Source organism: Pseudonaja textilis, chromosome 1 (genome assembly GCF_049901715.1).
Source record: "Pseudonaja textilis isolate UNSWEBS1 chromosome 1, rPseTex1.2, whole genome shotgun sequence".
NCBI lineage: Eukaryota > Metazoa > Chordata > Lepidosauria > Squamata > Elapidae > Pseudonaja > Pseudonaja textilis.
The window spans coordinates 296578388-296591235 of NC_141990.1; the positions used below are offsets into that span (position 1 = coordinate 296578388).

The 12848-nt window shown below is 35.4% G+C and overlaps 1 protein-coding gene and 1 pseudogene across 7 annotated transcripts in view; both read right to left on the reverse strand.

Annotated features, from left to right (window-relative positions):
• BCL11B (BCL11 transcription factor B) overlaps nucleotides 1-12848 on the reverse strand; it is a 165920-nt gene that overhangs the window by 87333 nt on the left and 65739 nt on the right. For 5 of the 7 annotated variants that reach the window (XM_026716967.2, XM_026716969.2, XM_087922160.1 and 2 more), the window contains one exon: nucleotides 1979-2185. The exons of the other annotated variants lie outside the window; for them this stretch is intronic. In XM_026716967.2, coding sequence (XP_026572752.1) covers nucleotides 1979-2185 — 207 coding nt within the window. The remainder of the gene's footprint in view (nucleotides 1-1978; nucleotides 2186-12848) is intronic. 7 annotated transcript variants of the gene reach the window in all.
• LOC148128262 (centrosomal protein 20 pseudogene) lies at nucleotides 5106-10700 on the reverse strand (annotated as a pseudogene).

Genomic DNA, 12848 nt, shown 5'->3' on the forward strand with positions numbered 1-12848 from the left:
TAATTTCCTGTATTTAAAACCTGAAGCCTACTTTAAATCTTTTATCGAACTACTTCCCCTATGTAATCCCTTTCACTGAATATGGATTGTTTTTCTAAAATGCTATGACAGCATCATTTATTCACATATAAAAATATGGAAAAATTAGGTTACAAGGATGCATTCAGGTCATAAGAAACCAGTAAATGAATATTCACCTTGGAAAGTAATAACTAAGCTATATGTGGCCTAGAACTAGACACCTTGCATTATCTTAACTTTTAAACCAGCCAACTCATCCACACTAATAGCATATCATGGTTATTTGGTAACATGCATCAGACAATTCAAACATACTGAACAATATCTAAATGTTACCATTTCTCAAAAGAAAAACCAATATTTTTTCATGTTCAGAGGCCTACTGGGAAAATATATTTTAGATTATAAGTAGTTTAGGGCAAAGACTGTTATGCCTCACAAATCAGTCTATGCCAAAGAAATAAAAATGTGCAATTGCAAAAATAAGCACCATAAGCCTTAGACAATATGTGTGGCTAACTTGCTGTAATAAATGAATGCTAGCTACAATGGTATGAAAAAGCATTAAAACATGAAAGAAATCCCTTCAACTTACATTTATGTAAAATTGTACATGTGTAGAATTCTCATGTGTAGAATTCATTGTTTATTGCAACTCATATACTTATATTTCATTTATTTTTGCTTGGTCCATTTCTCACCTTTTTGTTTTCCCTTTCATTCTTTATTCTTTACTTTCATTTCTTCATATAAAATTGTTACTTTTTTCTTTTGTATGTCTATCTCTTTATCAGATCATATAAAAGTTGTAGATCATTGACATTATGTTTTTGTTGCTTATATTATGAATATTTGTAGAAGAAGTAAGTCAAATCCTGATCTTCTGGAAGGATTTTCTTATTAATGATAGCCTTAATGTATTACAAGAAGAAAACAAGAATGTCTTAAAAATGTATTATTCAAACCTCATTTCTAGCCTAATCAAAGATTTGACAAACTTCAAGCAATAAATGAAATTTTAGAAGAATATTTTTTCTTCCACAATTCAGTCTGATTTTTCCTTTGCCATTTAAGAGCTAAAGGTAAGCCTAGAGATTTATTTCATTTAATATTCTGGTTCCCACTATGCCCAATCAAACTTGAGGGCAACATCTCCCAGTAGTTATTATTCAAAGACTTATTACTTCTGCATAGACCTTGCTTATAGCCCTTCTGATTAGTAGTCATGAAAGCCAGCAGTCATCAAATGCTGGAGCAGTGGATATCATTGTTAAATTATGCACTTCATAAAGATATACTTGTTTTGTTTCACTGTATCCTAAGATAGGGACTCCAATGGGTCATCACCAGCTTTTGAACTTCTCCCATTGAACTTCCTTTGGGTTTTGGCCAAATCTGGGTAAAATTAGTGGACTACTTTTTCAGTGGTATTCAATATTTACAAAGTCTTTTCCATAAAGATTGGTTTCCTTTCATTGCTTTCCATACAAGTCAGTAATGGAACAAAGACAAAATTAATGAGAGGCTTTTATAGCAGTGGAGGGAAAGTGTGCGGACCACAAGTATGCCATGTTCCAATGAGATCTGAAGAACGCAAATCATCAGGCAGAAAGACTTCAGATGCTAACTGTTATCCAATTAAGTTTAGCATAAACAGCCCAGAGAGATGAAATCTTGATATCAGAGTATCACATTTGTACGAGGATTCTCAGCCATTTGATCACAATGCAGTATAAACAAATCATCAGCCCCAGTGTTGGTGGCAACATCTGAGATCAACTAGCCCACACCCCCGGCAAAACAAGACCAAACTGGTTTCAATTCCTGTCTCAACAATGATAAGGAAGATTTCTAGTGTTTTAGCTCTGTCCTTATATCCAAATGGACCTGATGCTTCCAGAGATATATCATGTTGGCAGCTGATCTTCAGAGAGCAAAAATAAAATGTTTCTGTTACCTGACAACTGACAATGACATCCAAATGTGCCTGATGTCTCACTCTGAGACCCGCCAACTGAGATTGCGCGCGCACCACAGCAGGACAGGCTCAGGCAGGGCGGGACTGAGGTTAGAGCACGGAGAGGTGGCGGTGCGATCACTGATGCATGAGGGTGGGAGGAGGCAGTTATGGAGGCCGCCGGCAGCTTTGCAGGCCTGGACGGCCCTGAGGAAAAAACAATAGAAAAATCTGTCAGTGGTACCGATGTTTGAAAGCAAAGATGGAGAACAGGAGCAATGTAGGGCTCGCATGACCTACGGTACATATTTGCTTAACAAACTGTAATGGAAGGAAACAGAATAACTTTGCGGAACTGGATAAAAAGCCACAATCAAGCCAACTTCTAGGTAAAAAAAATTGAGCCCAGGCCTGTAACTGTAATGTAAATAAGCATCTCAGAAAAGATGGTCCCTTGTTTTCAGGAAGATAATGGGAAGGAGGAGGAAGTGCATGTTGAGTTTGTGCGATAGATGCCAGCCTTTCAAGGTAGATCAAGCTAGGAAACCATCCATGCAAAGGTTATAGTAAAAGAATCTTGCAAGTCTGAATGCACTTCTCTCTCTTTATCATCTTGAGAACTAGGGAGAGTCCTGTCTGAGTTTTCACTTTACAACTCTAGCCTGGACTCAGATTTGTTTGACCTAGTCACTGTCCTGGTCTTCCTCCTGTTTCTCAAGGTTATTCCTCCTGCCCATTGCATAACTTACAGAGGAAAGAGAGACAGTATTCAGTAGAAAGGCTTCTCTCTCCACTAAGGCCTTTCCTATGAGAAAGATAGATGACTGAACCTTCCACCCTTTTCTAAAATGCCTAATGTGTTTAGTACTATTATTTGTAAACCATCAAGGTACATGGGATGGGATTCAGTACAGTAGTAGAATAACTATATAAATAAGTGAATGAATAAAGGCTGCAGTCATAATACCAAAGACAAAACTTGACTATGAAAATCATACTTGGCAAATCTCTGATCTAGATGATAAATTTTGAGCATCCTTATTTTATTTGGTTTGTCTGTGGCATTTTTTTCCTTTTCTTTTTATTTGTATGTTTGCTTAGGAAATATTTTCTTTGCCTATGCCAGATCTTTTCAAAGGAAGGGAATATAAATATAAATACATAAGCAATTGTTTTGGTGTTATTTTCCTTCTTCCTCAGTAACTCTCAAGACATTGGGCAGTTCTTGTTATACCACTGGTTGCTTAACAACTGTTCGAAGTTATGACTGACCTGAAAAAAATGGCCTTATGTTATGTAACCGCACTTCAGGCGCTTGGCAATATAGCCACTATTACAGCCATTTGCAGCATTCTGCAGTCACATCACTACGCTTTACAGCAAATTTTCATAAAACTAACGTTTCTGGTTTTTTGGCAAAACTGCACTACAGCAAAATCATGGATTCCCTTAATAACCAGGGTGTTCGCTTGACTGTAGCATTCACACTTACAACTATCACATTTCCTTAACAACCACCACAAAAAAGTCATAAAATCAGGTTGGTCATGTTTTATTACCATTACAATTTATAAGCATAATGGGCAGGCTCCATTACAGACTTAATTTGAGAACCACCTCTATAGGGTCACTAGTATCTTAATTTATCTGTGACTGGATTATTAGCTGTTTATTGGGTTTTTTTCTCTTTTTTTTATTCCTCCATAGCATAAACAAAAAGATTACAGGTAGAGTTTAGCTATGTATTATGTCGCAAAATGGCCAGCACCCTAACAAACTTCTGTCAAGTCTCCAAAAATGTGTGATTTATTTCTGGAAGCGCCAAGCAGCAAAAGAAATGTGCTTTAAAAAGAACATGCCAGTTGTTCCGTACAAGTATAAATTAATACTGTTGTTTTGTTTGTCCTAAAAACCAAAATAGTGATACAAAAAATTATATTTAGACAGAAATTTTCCAATAGTGTACTAAATAACTGTGAGTTGCTAAAATCTTCTTGATAGTTTATGTATTTTTGCCCACTCTCAAGAGCTGCTCTGACCATAATTTACTTGGTCAAAAACACCACTTCTGATAAAACAGATTTGTACGTAGGAAATAACCCTGTAAAAGTTCTCAGCAACATTCCTGCTGCTTGAAGACGCAAAAAATGTAAGAGTGATAAGAGAGGACAATGTACGAGAATAGTCATCTTATAGACATTAGGGAGGAGCACCAGGGGACATTGCCAGAGCTATAGGGCATGTGTTTAGGAATCACATCGAAAGGGGATTACTATTTATGACCATCCTAATCCAGCTCGCCAAGAGAAAAAAGGGGGAGAGCTGCTTGCCAAGTTACTACTGAACCAGGCCCAGCACACTAACACAAAGTGCCACAACTCATAGCTGAAGCAACTTTATACAAGTGCCAGGAATCGAGCTCTCAGAATAAAGCATTTATGGCCCATCGTGGCTTTGTCGCTACTTGAGCTGCAGCCAACAATGCATTCTACATGTTTCATTTCTGCATTATATTTCCCATGTTAAGTCTATACAGAACATAACCTTTCTTTGTTACTAATAGCTGGAAAGAAGCATTGTACCCTCAAACTGTATTATTCATTTAAAACACATACACGCATATCTAGAAATCATCTGTTATTTAGAACTGTATTTAGTCTCTTTTTCTGGTGTGTTGGAAATGCTTTCCCTCTTGCTCTCTTGGCAGTCATCAGAATGACTTAAGCAATTAAATAAAAGCAAAAAACAGACACATACAGCATGAAGTTAACTTTTAGTTAAAACTCAGGCTGTATCCATTTTTCAATAAGAATTATTTGGCTGCCACCAACAATACCTGATGCTCTTGAATCAATATATCTATTGTAGTAATCAACTCCAGTTTCTGTAATAAGCTTACAAGTATAATAGTCTGTCAATTTATTTCATGTTAATTTTATAGATAAAGGAGTTTTAAAAAATGTGTGTTTGTAATTTCCAGCTATTTAAATACAATGCCTATCTATATTAGTATATACCTCCCAAAATATAAATCTTTGAAAGAAATAGGAATACCAAACAAATAACAAAATGCATCATAAAAAACACCTAAGCTATTCACTATTTTTTTTCCTCATAAAAAATGCGGTTATACTTTATTCATGGATGCCTTGTGAACCCCACGTGTCTTCAAAAGCCTCACACCATGTTCTGAGTCTGCAACAGTTTGTCTATCGGTTCGACAGTGCTGTACCCATTTAATGGCCTCAATGAGATGGCTTGCTAGTAGTCCACTTTGAAGGGGCCACTGAGGGGCCCCCAGGGTGTGTGGGGGGGGCTTCTCTTCATTGCCTCGCAACAGCTGAGTTAGAATTCCATACAAAAGGGGCAGATCTGCTGCTTGGGTCTTCAACGACGTGCAGCTCCTTGGCGAGGAAATCTCAGTCCAAGGGGATTTCAGGCTGGCCGAACTCGGCCAGGAAGATGGAGGCACTTGAGTTGTACCGGTAGAACTGCAGGTACTCGCGGATGAGCTTGTTCAGCAGGAGGGTCTCGCGGGAGGCGGCGGGGCGTGGCTTGCCCAAGTCGTCCAGCGTGGCAAAGGCCTCTGCCTGGACGCGGGCCCGAACCTGCCCCAGTGCCCCACCCCGAGCCAGCGCCTCCTTCAGGGCTGCTTTCAGTTCGGCAACCGTCGCAATCTGCTAGCTATTCACTGTTTTTATTCATACTATTACCACTGTCAAATCACAAGAAGATATTGGATATGAGGAAAGAAAATGTAGATAGATTTCCCCTTTTCAGCAATTTTCTACTCAATACCTTTTTTTCCACTCAAGGATTCAAAGAGCTATTGATTTTATTTCAGAAATCACCCAAAATTATTTAAATTATAATTTTAACTGAGAAAGTGCCTTGATTGGCTTGGTGAATGTCAGAGATAGGAACTGGATCCTGGTTATCACATGCTAGTGACAGGAAGCTTCTAAACAGCTTTTGAGGGATAAATAGGTATTGTAATATGGAGACTATATTATAGTAATCTAAAATTGGGCTAAAGGACAACTGTTTAGCACTGTAACAATTGCCTAGTGTACATTCTATGCTTTTACATTATTTAAAAGATACTTAGAATCACTGGAAAAATAACCTGAAATGTATTATCAAAAATATATATTAATAACTCTTACTTGAACTGTTCCCTGTCACCTAATTCTAGGGCAACATTAGACTTATGATATTAATGATTTTATAATTTATTAAAATATCATTAAATTTTTATCCCAACCTTATTACTTTATAAGTAACTCAAGACAGAAGTCATATCTAATTCTCCTTCCTCCTCCTATTTTTTTTCCACAACTCTGTGATACGACTTGGGCTGAGAGAGAGTGAATGACTCAAAGCTAGCTTTCATGACTAAGGTGGGAGTAGAACTCACTGTTTTTTGGTTTCCAGGTCATCACCTTAACTATTCGACTCTGAAAATGCTTGTGTTCAATAATGGACTGCATGAAGAAAGAGACTGAATCCAGATAAGGTATCAATCTGCTATGATTAGCATAAACCCTTATCTAAGTATTGGAATCCAATCTGTGGAACATGTTGTAAAACTTGTTCATAAAATATATCGGTGACTTGGGACTGCCATTTAACAGTAAAGGATCCCTAGATCTACAGGTATTTAAATATATAAATACTTAAAATTGGCTATCTTTGACTATTCCAGAGTTAGTCTGATCTGGACCTTTGTTTATAGTATACTTCTCATGAATGAAGGTGAATTTACGTGTCCCAGTTCAATGTTGCAGGATCCAATCTAGATCAGTCACTGGGACCAGAGATTTGTCTCCTGAGCTTTTGGACTTGTGCTGGAGCCAATCTTCAGTGAAGATGAATCTGGGTCAGTCCTCTCTAGTCCCGATGACTAACCCAGATTGGATCCTGCATACGTCATACAATACGCTGTTTCAAATTGGACTATGCTTGAAGAAGCATCAAATGGTACAAAAAGACTGCTGAGCTGCAAATCAATACATGGTATTATGATCATATTACTCACATTTACTTGAAAGTTCTGCAAAAGTTGTCACTTGCTTTCTCTTATCTGTAAACAGCTTGCATGCCAATTATCTGCAGAACTACCTTCTTTATGAACTTGCCTAAGTATGAGCAGAAACAAACATTCCTGGTCACAGATGTTTGGATGCTATCTTTCAGGCCATTCTCCATCAGGAGCTAAAATTGATTTATAGCCTTTGCTTTTTAGGACAAAAAGATTTCTTTTTAATTTATTGAAGTGAAGAATCATTTAATTTACTAGTAATAGTTTAAATTTGTTTCAATGTTTCAGTACAGTTTATTCTTTTGTGTATTAACTGCTATTGTTACTGGATTTATTCCATCTTAGGCACAATTGAGGAAAAGAGCTGTATAAATACTATTAAAAAAAATAAAAAACTATAACTATTATTTATGATTTCCTCCTCCTATTTGCCTAGAAGGCCTAGTTTTTCATTAAAAATAGCATTTATTCTCCTCATGTTTTTCATCTATTTCTCCCGGTCTGAAAACTATAGCTAGCATGGTGATCTGATAGCTACAGATGTGAATCCAATAGAAATACTTCATCCTTGGCACTGCATTCAGTACTTCAGTCTGCATGGATTGCATTTGATTTTGTCATTTATCTTAAATGGCTAAGAGACTACTGGGGCAACACATTTGTGTGAAGTTGTTGCCAAACCAAAAAAGTGAAGGGCCCTAAATCCTTGGCATAAATACTTGAGCTCTGTAGCATCAAGGATAAAATATGTGTCCTTTGTGATTTTTATTTTTAAACAGAGTCTGGACCTTCAGATTATTTACACCTTGCTCTCCCACCTTCTCATTTCAAATAGTTACACAAACAGGTAAAATAAGATACCAGCATAAACTGTACTACATTGCAATCTGGAGGTGACTTGTCTGTTGAGCCAATGAAAGCAGATGGCAGATGTGGAATGCCTAAATATATAGAAATAATTTTGCTTGGCATTTAGAAAATGCATAGATAGTGTCATGATCTTTTAATATCTCAAGAAAGAGATAAAGTAAGAAAAGTTAAGAAGAAACCCTAAATTATTTTAAGATTTAAGTTTTAATTTCTGAAAAATATCTGTTCTATTTACATAATGTTACAATTTTACTGATGCTATTTGTTTCACCAAACCTACAATGTATAAGTGTTGTTGATTCTTTATGTATGCCACAATCACTGTGATAATTGCTTCCCAGAGAGAGAAAACTTGTTTGTAGAAATCACAAATCCAGGACTAGTCTTGCTTCAAAACAGCCATAGGTTGAGTTTACATTTTCAGAAGATGTTTTTGTGACAATTAACCCCCTCCCTCAAAACATACAAACACACACAACACACACACATTTATTTTTGAAGCTCACTTTACAATTTCATTCTGATTTTTCTCCACTCTTATTTTCTTTGGCTTTCTTATCTGGGTTTAAAAATCCAGACAATCACTAGATGTCAGTAAAGAATTCTGAATCTGTTTGTTGCCATCTACCGAGGTTCAAGATTTTTCCAGTCCAAATTTTTCATATATATATATTTCTATAGCCCTATAGTTCCCTAGATCCAGAATGACAAATTAATACTAAATGACTACCAATATCATTCCTGCTCTTCCATTTTCAAAACCAGCCAAAATATCCATGCTGAAAAGGAAAGAACCCAAGTTATTGACTTTACTATTTAGCTGCACCCACTGGAGTAATTTATTTTCATCTGAGAAAAAAAAAATACCAATAACTCTCTCCACAATAGAATTGAGAATTTTGAGAAGCCATTTTCACAGAACTCGAAAAGGCACATACCATTCAGCTTTTTTAACTTCTCTCTAGAATTTAACAAACCAGACTGCACAAAGGCCACAGGCCTTAACATGTTATGTAACTTATTCTGACCAAGGCTTTGCAAGTTTTTTGCACAAACCACACCTCAATTAAATATGAGGGTGGCTAATATCTTCTGCACTGAGTCATATCCCTTGGGCTCTTGAGTAGTTGCCAAAATAATTCTAAGACAGTCAGGCCTACAGCCTCTTCTGTTAGACAAAGTGATTCTTAATAGGTAAAAGTAATGAGAAAAATTGTTCAAAACAACTGCAGATAAGGCAGGGAAAAAAAAACACCAACCCACAGCCTTTCCCAAACTGGTCTCCTCCAGATATACTGAACTATTACTCCTTTCCCTTCCCAACCTATACTCCTAATAGCTGAGCTAACTGATGGATGAATTCAAAACATCTACAGCATGCCAAACTAGGAAAACCACACTATCCTATAGTACAGGTAGTCCTTGACTTCAGTGATCATTCAAAGCTACACTACTGAAAAAAGTGACTTGTGACTGGTTTTCACATTTACGACCGTTGCAGCCTCCCCATAGTCATGTGATCAAAATTCAAACACTTGGCAACGGACTCGTATTTGTGATGGGTGCAATATCCCAGGGCGATTTCGACCTACAGACAAGTATATGGGAAAGCCAGATTCCCTTAACAACCACATTACTAAGTTAATAACTTCAGCGATTCACTTAACAGCTATGGCAAGAAAGATAATAAAATGGGCCAAAATTCATTCAACAACCGTGTCTTTTAGAAATAGAAATTTTGGCCTCAATTGTGGCCATAAGTCAAGCACTACCTATATCTAACACTGGCACGAAAGACAAAGATTATGACATCTCTGGTATTCAGATAGTCCTTGGCTTATGACCCTTCGCTTAGTGACCATTCAAAGTTAGGATAGTACTGAAATAAATAACTTGCAATTGATAAACACACAACTGTCACAGTATCTCTGCAGTCATATGATCATGATCTTGGACTTGGCAACTGACTCATATTTATAACTGTTGCAGCATCCCTAAGCCATGTGATTGCCATCTGAAACCTTCCGAACCAGCTTTTAATAAGCAAAGTCAATGGGAAGCCAGCAGGGAAGGTTGCAAGTCACAGTCATGTGATGTCTTCCTTAAAAACCATGACAAAAAAAAAAGATCATAAAATTGGTGTGGTTATTTGATGCCTCACTTAACAATCACACCACTTAAAGTGATTTCTTTTTTCTGATTTCAATTGTGGTTGTAAGTCAAGAACTAAGTGTATCGCCTATAATTTTAGAATTAAGTATGGATTAAAGACAAATAAATAAATACCAATTTAATAGGTGGTACTTACTATGAAAATAAAACAATTACATATTAGATTTATGCTTTGAGACAGAAATAAAAATGTGCAATATTCAATATATATATATGTGTTCATGTAGACAATGTTGCTTAGTAATAGCTGAGATATTTCATTGTAGAAACTTTGGTTTCAGCTAGCTCCAAATTGGAGAATATAGTAATTATTTCCCCACTGCAAAACTTACAGTTTTGGCAAGCTTTAAGATTTCTCTAGTTTCATTTCTGTAGTGCTATTATTTTTAAGAGACATCAAGGTTAATCCCATTGTAACTCTTATAAATATTCTAGATTTTGGAGAAAACCAAAGTATCAGAATATGGTAGAATAATAACAGAAGAGGGATTAATAAATTGTTACAGGTTTTGCTTTTAGGGTTCTCATATTTTACAGTAAACTTTTTTGTCATATTTTTCTGCAATGTAACATTATCAAATACTACATTTTTTTTCCTACAGGTGTTTGAAATACATTATGTGCTTAATTTACCTGCATCATAGATCTGAATTTTTTGAATTTGCATTCAGTGCTAGTTCAAATACAGCATAACAATGTTGCTTAAAGGAAATATAATTAACTCTGCTTCTAGTGCTGGAGAACCAAGCCATATTTCTATTTAACAAGGAATACACACAAACACACACACAATAGTTAGATGAGAACAGCATACAGAAAGTTATTTCTCTGTTGTTATTTACAGTTGTCTGGATTTTTGCAGTCCAGATATAATAACCTTCAATCAATACTCTTCTCTCATCTTTATGTTGTCGAAGAGAACATCCTCAAGAAAAACTAATATTTTAGATTTTTTTTAAAAAAATGTTTAGATTGAAACCAGGAAAATGGAAGCAATCTATCCTCAATATGTACATAATACTGACAACCCAATGGAAGGGAAAATTGGGTGAAGGACAGAAGGCAGACAGAATTAATTGGTATGGGGGGGGGACACTGAGCAAAAGCTAGTTTATACTGCAAAATTGTATTGCAGTATCACAGAAATCCAGATTGTATCATTATAACAGTAAAATCTAGATTATAAATTACCTTGGACTTTGCCAATCACAAGCAAAAATTTGCCTTAAAATTTGGTATATTGGAGTCCTATTAAAAAGCTAACTATTTTTTTACAATAATTCAATTTAAAAATTAAAATTCTGCCTTTTCCCTTAATGTCCATATAGATTATATTTAGAAAAAAATAAATGAAAGCAAAGCATCAATGCATACTAATTAAAAACAGAGAATAGGTTTGCTCAGCTAAGAAAATTATATTTAATACTAGGACTGTTTATTCTTATCATTACCATCACTATTACTTTCATTCTTTTTCCATTTTTCAAAGATATATATATGCTCTCTAGTTTAAAACACATACATATTATAAACACAATAACAGAATCATAATTAATATTAAAAAATTAAGCCAAGGAAATATAATACAGCAGACCCGAATCATGTGAAATAACATTTAATTAGACTTATTCCACAGGGAATATATTAGAATATAAAATATACTTTTATCTATTTTGCATATTGGTATATTCTTTAGACCATAAGTTATCATTAAATTATAGTTACATGCTATACCAATTTTTGAAGTAGCACAACAGAAGAACTAGGCTAAATACTAACGTGAGTTTTCATTTTTATCTTTCCTACAACAGTGAAACAAAACTTGGAACTCCGTATCAGAAGCTATCAAGAATGCTTAAAAAGTGCACCCCCTTTGCTTTTCATGGAAGAATGCCAGTAAGTATGGCTTGAATTTAAGTCTGCTTTTGAACATGCAATCTCTCTGGTACTTTGATTTTCCTGTATGGCCATTAGGGAAACAGAAAGAAAAAATCTATATAAACCCCAGAGGTCTCTGGAGCAGCTTACTTCATTTACTAAAAGTATCCACTTCATAACAAAATAAGCTGGATTTTTAAAAATAGAACAATTAACAGTAATCAAATTCACTTTTACCTCTACCCTGTCATCCAGCAATAATCCCCAATGCAAATGAGTTTGAAACAAATAGTTTCTTGGCCTAGATTAAATATTGTTACTGCAGATGGGAACTTTGGGTTGGAGACTGTAGACATTGATGAATACCAAACACATCTAAGATATTTTTTCATACTTCCTCTCTCATCACATAAGCTACATATACGCACACAAAAAGAAAGCGAGAGCAGTCAAAGAAAATCAAACCACAAGATCCAAATAAAATTTAAAACATACACAAAAGGCTTGGGTTGCCACATTTAAGGTATGTTCCTCATTTATTTTCATCTGTATCTATGATCTGTGGGAAAACACTGCTAATGCATAACTGTACCCACATTTTTAAAAAATAAACCAAACAGAAACCTATGCAAAAACACAATTTTTGCACTCACTTTTTTCCTTTGCCTTTGATTGTCTGAGTAAGAGTCATAGCTTCTTTCAAGAGTCTCCCGATTTTCAAAGTGGAAACATGATCATTTTCTTTTTGTGTAATCTGTACACAAAATTATGTATTTATTTATCATACTGCCTATTTCTTTACACCTCATCTCCCTCAGAAATGTGCAAACCTCACACAATTTTTCAAGTTAAACTGTTTTGTATTAAATAATTACAAATTGCTTCATAGATATTAGAAACAAAATGCAC